The sequence below is a fragment of the Rissa tridactyla genome, chromosome 9 (assembly GCF_028500815.1).
Source record: "Rissa tridactyla isolate bRisTri1 chromosome 9, bRisTri1.patW.cur.20221130, whole genome shotgun sequence".
NCBI classification, from domain to species: Eukaryota; Metazoa; Chordata; class Aves; order Charadriiformes; family Laridae; genus Rissa; species Rissa tridactyla.
This window is the reverse complement of record NC_071474.1, coordinates 4125671-4133590: the sequence shown is the minus strand read 5'-3', so window position 1 is coordinate 4133590 and position 7920 is coordinate 4125671. Positions and strand designations below refer to the sequence as shown.

The window sequence follows — 7920 nt, the reverse complement described above, 5'->3', positions numbered from 1 at the left end:
ATGGACCGCAGGCAAACACTCCAGGGTTTCCAACACTCCACTGGCTTCTCAGCACGGAGGAACTTCCCTCCGAACCAAACCACCGGAGCAAACTGCAAACGGAACGTTCCAGCCCCAGAAGGGGTTTCTGTCAGGCTGGGCTAGCACTTGCCGGCCGATGGCTTCCACCTGGTCAAGCTTACACCTTGCAGCAGCAAACACGGCTTATTTTCATATAAAATGGGGTTTATAAGGTTAGACTTTTTATCATAGACGGTTATAATTCAGAATTTAACTTTAAAATGGATTACTTTTAAGCTGCAAGGCCATAAAATATGTGTTCAATTAAGACGGGGGGCCTGGAGAGCTGACTCCGGGCTCGGTGTAAAAGGCGCGTTCAATGCTTGGGCAGATTCGGTACCGAATCAGAACCGCAGCAACTGAGCGAAAAAACCCAACCCAACACCAGGTGGGTGCTTTTCATTAAACGGCTTTTTCCATTTACACGCATTCTGCTTTTACTGTCTGTCATGGGCTAAAAACAGTCCTATATAATCATAAATGTTCATAAACGCAGCATAAGTACAGGGATTTCCCCCCCCCCCCCTTTTGGTACAGTTCTTCAGGGTTCATATTCTTCAAGCTCTTTTCTGCAGCCACAAATACTATTTGCCTTTTTTTTCTTTCCCTAGCGTGAAGAAACACTTCTGTAATCCCAAAGATTCTTGCTCTGGGACTTAATTCTTACATTAAAAGGCCAATATTGAATAACTGTGATAAAACTGGCAGAGCTATTAAAAATAAGTGCTCGACACACATAATAATTATTTTTACTGCCTTTTGAATACACAAAACATTACTCAATTCCTCAGCCTTGTCATCGTATGCATTTTAAATGTATAGTTATGGACGTTTTCAGACAGCAAACCGCTTTTAATCTTTTCATGAGGAAAAAGTCAAAAAACTGTTAGAAAACTGCCCCAGGGAACGCGCAGCTCATCGGCGCGGGCAGCAACGGGGGCACACGCCAGTCTGACAAAGGGACGTTCTCCCTTTCCCCAGGGCCAAGGTACGTGGCATTCCATCTATTCCGGGTCAAAACCCGTTTTAAGAGGGAGATTCTTTCACCTTTTTACTTGTCAAAAGCTTTGTGGCTGCGCTGGGGCTGTATGAGCAGATACGGACTGAGGCAGACGACATGAGGAGCTCCGATTGCAAATAAAAAAAACTTTATTGCATCTTAGAAGCAAGTCTTTAAAAAAAAAAAAAAAAAAAATTTTTTTTTTTCCATGCACTGAATCCATCCAAGTACCTACATCCTTGGGACTGTCACCAAAAAACGATGAACATTATAAGACATCAACTCTACACTAGTTGCAGTTCATATTCCATACACGTGTAAACAATGGTTATTTTTTTCTACCGGAATAGCAATTACTCCATAAGATCCCTTCAAGCGCGGCAATGACCTACGCATTGGTTTTTTCTCCGTTCCTTCGCTAGTCTCCGCTTCCCAAAGAGCAGGCAAAGTGGAGCTGAGAGCAATGAGACGAAATGGTGCTGGAGGATACGATAGAAAAATATATTGTTCGCTGGTTTTTTATTTTTTGTTTCTGCGGAGCAAGATATTTACAGGTAGGTAGGTCCCAACAGATCATCTGCTTCAACGACAATGTCCACTCACTGTCTAAGTCTCAGGGTAAAGGGTTCCCTTTCTGGCTTTAAGGCACTTTTATTTTGTATTATTTTTCTCTTACCTTGCTAGGTGTCAATTCATAGGGATCACACTTTCCTCGTACTCGGCCTCCCCATCCCCAGTTCCTCTTACAATACCGAAAAAATTCCTAAGCTTGCTGAAGTCCTTCCAAAAATGTTAAAGAAATTTGGGGAAAAAAGATTCATGGAAAAATATTTTAGAAAGTAATCTTTGGAGATCATTTACTGCAAGTATGATGTACACTACCTTACCAGTGAGAAGATGCAATACATTCCTAATATATATATATATATTTACACACACATATATATATATATAAAATATTAAAATGACTAACAGATATTCAAGGAAAGGTCAAGAACCTAAAACAATGGATATTAAATAAATTAACGGTCTATCAGATACAGAAAAAAATAATCCCAAAACAAAACTAGTAATCAAATGTAATAATTGTTCCCGTTAACGTCACGTAACCGACTGAACAAAATCAACGCCATCAGGTGCAGGACACTCAGTACAGAAGATTTTTCAAAAGCTCTCGTTAGGGATGTCTAATTGTTCGTTGCGTACTGTCGCTTTGCTGCAAGAGATTCGCGTTTCCCATCCTCTTCCCCTCCCTCGTTACGCTTCGGCGTTTCTTGATCGCATCGTCTCAGCTCTAGACAGGCCAGCGGCTGAGGATAATACACAGAACCCACCACGGATTCTTAAAACATTACGTCCATATATATATATCTCTATATGTATATATACGGACCAAATAGAAAAGACAAAAATTTGTACAAGGACTAATTGGATAACGGGACAGCAGGTTGTGCTTACTTTCTTCCCTCCCTTGAAGTCGCCTGGCCATAATAAGTGAAAGTGTATTTTTAAACTGAAATAATCAGCCGTTTGGAAAAAAAAAACCAACCACCACCGTCCTGCGATTAATAGCCTTATCGTCATCGCTTCGATTTCTTTTGTTTTAACACAATTTAAAAAAAAAAGAATGGCTACCCTTAACAAAAGAAGCAGAATCTTTGCACGGTAGCAGTCACAACAAAACAGTGAGACACAGCGTTTGTCACTTGGCTTGCATCAGGTCCCAATTTACACAATCCCAGCAACGAAGACAGCAACGGAAAAGGTAGGAAACAATCTTTTGTTCATAAGGAAATTCTAATTCAAGTCAGATTTCCGCTGATCGGTCAGATAACTCTTTAAACAATTTTTTTTTGTTTGAAGGCAAATATTGATCACAGTTTTGTTCAAAACCAAAAACACAACAACAACAAAAAACCAACGGCCTTGTTCTTCTCAAAATGAGCGCTTTGTAAGAAAACAACGATGATTTCTAAAATATATCCTGTGTGGTCTTTTAAAAGTGAATTATCAAAAAACATTTTCCCAAAAATAAATTAGATAATTAAAAAAAAAGTCTTTTCCAGCATAGCTGGACATTAGGCTGTCCTCACTGAGCCATTAGTATTGCTGCTTTTCCCAAAATTTGGGTCATTTTTTTCAAACCATATTTCAGCCAGCTGTTGTGTGGACCCATAAGTTGAAGCTTTGGACCCCAAGCACATCTTATATTGTTTTGGATCAAGATTAGGGTCACAAAAAACCGGGTGATGCACATGGACTACTCCAATTTCTTGGCTTCGGAAAGTTTTTAAGCCAGTTTGAATGACTTTGTTAAATAGGTCTACGTCTTCAAGGCCCCAACCTTGGATGGAGACGTCAAAGCCACCCGCTCGAAGAAGATCACCTTTGTAAATACAGGTAATACCAAAGCCATAGTTCCTCCAGAAACCTGTTTTCTGGGTGAAGGCAAAATGATTGTCACTAGGAACTTTTCCACTATAAACAATCTTTGGATCATACTGGCTAAAAATGATGGGAAAGTATACTTGTTGACCCAAAACTGTATTGGCTCTACAGCGCTGGAGGAATTCCGTGGTAAACACTAAGTCAACATCACAGAAGAAAAGTAAAGACTCGTTCTGGAACTGAGAAGATCCGACTTCCAGAGCCAGCGCCCTCGAGAACTCCCCCGACACCGGTAAAACCTGCATGTCAGCCTTGGGGTATTTGGAGCGGTAATCTCTCATCAGCTCGATCTGCTTCGCTTTGTCGGGGTTGGAGTTGGAATTGAAAAGCAGGACAACCAGCTTGACGTTCTGGTTTGGAATGAGGCACGTCTTTTCAAAATTCCCCATGAACCTTGCGAACATGTCAAAACGTCCGGAGAGAGGAATCAGGATGTTGATCTTCTTGTCCTTGAGTTCCTTCCTCTCTACTTTTGATCGGCTGAGCTGGAAGGGAACAAACATCTTCAGCGAGTTGGAGAGGAAAGACAAGGATCCAGAATCCTGGTTGATTTTGCTGGCCAGCTCTTTGGAGTCCATCTCTTCGTGCTCCATAAACTGGATCTTGCTGAAGGTCTGCTGCAAGTACGCGTGCCTCCTGACGGGGACCGTCATCTTCTTCCCCTTATGCTTTTTGTACAGAAGCAACAAGTCAAGAACGTACTCTGCTCCGTACATCGGGTTTACTCTGCGATAGCCATACTGTATTTCCTTGAAATCTATGATCCTCCCCCGGGTCTTAGCGTTGGCGTTGATCATTTCCATGACCTGCATAACAATGTCATCCAACGCTTCACGCTGAGACGAGTCCATTCCTCTCCGAGGGGGCTGCCCGTCGGCACCCGAATACAAATACTTTCCCGTAAGAAACTCCCACTCCAAGATTTCTTCCCGGTGGCGGGGCTGGAATCGCATGAAGGAGGGTGGCATCCCCAGCTGCAGGTCGTCTTTGTGGATTTCTGTATTGCTGTATTTGCTCATCAGGACAATCTCCCGGTGCAGCTGTACAGTCCGGTGGCGCAGCTCTGCTATCTTGCGGCTCAACATGTAGCTGTGAAGTCTGTACTGGTAGGGGGGGTTCTTATTGGGGTGCAGCGTTATAGCTCTGTGTATTTTGCTGTTCCTCAGGTCTCGGATGTAGCCTTTTTTGTTTTGTTCATAATTTTCATAAAAGAGCTGCTGCATCTAGAAGAGAGAAAGGAGAAGTTAGCGTCTCGGCAGTGCCATGCTTGTGAAAGTTAGCCCCCGCAGCCCCCGCTGGGAGCAAATTCCTCCCTGCTCGCAGGGCCAGAAGGCTTTCTGAATAAGCTGTTCTTGGTTTTAGGCACAGGTTGTAGCAATACCAGCTGCTATTCAAGGAAATTAAGAGGATTATTCATTGTAAACTGGTAAAAGAAACATCTACCATGGATTTGGGATTACTACAGCCCATTCTAGAGATACCACCGTCAGCCAAACAACTGAGCTGTAAGCAGATTGTAAACTCATTTTTTCACAACAATACAGCATCACCAGGACAAAAAATACCATGAAGCACTCACTACAAAACTCTTCCTATTCTTCTGCCTCCCATGGGCTTTAAGAATTAATAATAATGAAGAAGAATGAAAAAGGATGCCATATACATAGTAAGCAAGTATGACGACACCTTTTCCGTTACACCCAAACGCTGTTCAGGCATTAAAAATCCAGCTTGCCGAATGTTTTAGTCAAGATGCCACAGGCGTTATCTCAAGTGCTGTGATGCAAAGCTACAGTTCCCCCGTGACTTTAAAATGTCAACAGTAAGTAAAAGGCACCTGAGATTCCTAGCAGCAGTTCCCGAAGGCAGGTAATACAGGATGCACATGTATGCTAGAACGAAAACATCCTTAAAGTGGAAATTGCTCTTTCGAAACAAGAAGACAGTGAGCTAAGATTAGATTCCGAAGCCCTACGGAAAGCCAGAACTTAAGAAAAGCCGGCAAACCAGCTTTAGAGTTTTCAGTAGGTCAGGCAGTAGCTGATATAATGAAAGGCATGTGGAAACCAGGATGATGATGTGGAAAATAAGCTGAAAAAAAAACCAACCAAGAGGAAAAAACCTCTCAAGGCCGAAGTTATATACCAGCCTAGACGATGGACATTTAAAAAGATCACAGGCTGATTCTGTGTCATAACACGAATGTCATTAACCTGCCAGAGGAGCTGACACAAGAGCTTCATTCGATATAAGATCCAGCCTCTGTTATTGGCAGCAGAATTTGCTATGGGTAATACAGTCAATAAAGCACATGTAAAAAGGCTATAAAAGTTAGCAAAGAGGTAAAATCCAAAAGACAAAGAGAAGAGAGAATGACTCAAATATCATGGCAATTAAAGGGAGCACTAAAAAGGAAAATCACAGGCACAGAACAGGCAGCACGAGTGATGCTTCTACCAGCTGTTCAGCCCCAGCAGAAGTCCTGTTTTATTAGGCCTTCAGTTGCATTTTTCCCATTATTGTGGACACACAATCTAAGGGATAAACTTACACCTGGATTTAACTACTTAACACTATCTTAACAAACCAGATGTGCGCATACTGAAACCCGAAATTCAGCGTATCGCTGCGGACAACACAGGAGCAAGCTACGTATACTTGAGACAGCTCACGTGGATTTTCATCTGAAGAAATGTGATTTATTTTAAAAGAGGGAGGGAGGAATTTCAGACGGACTGCAAAAGAAAGGCCATTCTTTTCATGGGTCATCACCAATCCCCCACCCCTTCCCCACTCCTGCTCAAGTTCACCTCCTTGCCCACCCTCCCCCAAGGGACTCCTGCTGCTCTCAGCTGTCTGTGAGCAGTTCAGGCCAGAGGCTGCCTCTTATGAGACAGATCCCATACAGCAACGCAGCCAAAGGAGGACATCCTGGCCACGGCCTCTTGGGAAGTCACAGATGAGCTGCCTGTCAAGATGTATATGCCTTTAGAGGTCATGCATGATTTAAGAGAGTGCTACGGGCAGAGGTTAGCTGGTCTAACCTGCATTCAGCAGAGTTATCCAAACTGAATGAACCTCATGCTTTCCTCAGAGTATGTTTTTCCCCTCGCCCAAAGACTGTTTTTCATTTGTATCCCTATATTGTTTCCTCTATTAATAACACTTTATTTTTTGTCCACCTCGAACCTTGCTGCTTCTGTTAAGGGCTCCAGGAGGCCTCAAATCACACCCGCTTACGGTCAGTCCTGTAAGCACGATTTATTACAACGGCGAGCTCACACAGCCAGAACAAGACCAGTCCAACGCTGCAGGACCCACACGTATATTTTTACTGACTCCTCTGATCTATCCTCTCTAACACAACATACATAGAGAGAACTAGAAGTATTAAACGTATATGGTAACAGGCTGGAGATTTCACTGACATTTTAACTACAATAGAACTATAGGCACCGGCTTTCCCAAGAGTATTGTGACACTAGATAAAAATTCTTAAATCATGTCATTAGGCAAGTATTATTTAAAGGAAAATTGACAATAGGACTTAATTTCAAATCTTGTTTTCAATTTATAAGAAAATAAAACCAAGACCATGCAGCCTGAATGCATTTATTCCAAAACTGCCATCTAGGGCATTCTGAGTTAGCTATGAGAGGAAGCCATGAGAAGCAGAAAGGCTTTCAGATTACACAACAAAGTTTTAATAGGATACCGATGGGTAGGAAAATGTTATGAAACTTCCCAATGGAAGTAAAGATACGAACCCCTAGCGAATGGCCTTAAATAAAACTAACAAGCGCATTTTAAAGCTCTGGCTTGCCATGCAGGAGTAACCTCTTAGCTAGGCTGCTTAACTGCTGAACTTTTAATACTACTGGCCTCTTCCAAAAACCAGCCAACTTTGAAAACTGAAAATAAAACGTATCTCAGCAAGACTTTACCGGTGCTTCAACTCAAAGCAATTTACAACTGAAACATCTATTAACGGCCACCTTGCTCCAGCCAAAAAGGTGACAACTGTAACAAACCCTGCGCCCTGGCCAACCCTGCAGTGCAACTAATGAGAAGCACCACAGTAGCCAGGCTTTTATATAATCCTATTTTTCAAAAGAATGCCTTGCAAGGCTGGCGCTTGCATTGTTTTTCCTATGAAGTCTCCCCCTCTCCTTCTCCAGCGTCCCTCTTGGTCTCCTTATTCAGCAAGCGGCAACAGGCACGGGACGGGCCAGCATCCTGCAGCCCCGAACCCCATCTAGGAACCACGGCACCCCCCACACTCGTAGGAAACACACGGAAGGGTATCGGAAGGGGTTAATCAATCCCCTACAGAGAGTATAATGACTTACAAACTACTTTTGCACAGTAGCATGAAGTGCTGTAAATGAAGGCCAAGTGGCCAGCAGCCAACA

The 7920-nt window shown here is 42.8% G+C and overlaps 1 protein-coding gene across 2 annotated transcripts in view; it reads right to left on the bottom strand.

Moving 5' to 3' along the window:
• Positions 1-419: 419 nt before the first annotated feature.
• Positions 420-7920, bottom strand: part of CHSY1 (chondroitin sulfate synthase 1) — a 79803-nt gene continuing 72302 nt past the window's right edge. Inside the window, exon 3 of one of the 2 annotated variants that reach the window (XM_054214493.1) lies at positions 420-4731. In XM_054214493.1, coding sequence (XP_054070468.1) covers positions 3139-4731 — 1593 coding nt within the window. In that variant the 3' untranslated portion in view covers positions 420-3138. The remainder of the gene's footprint in view (positions 4732-7920) is intronic. The other variant, XM_054214495.1, reaches the window with a different exon arrangement.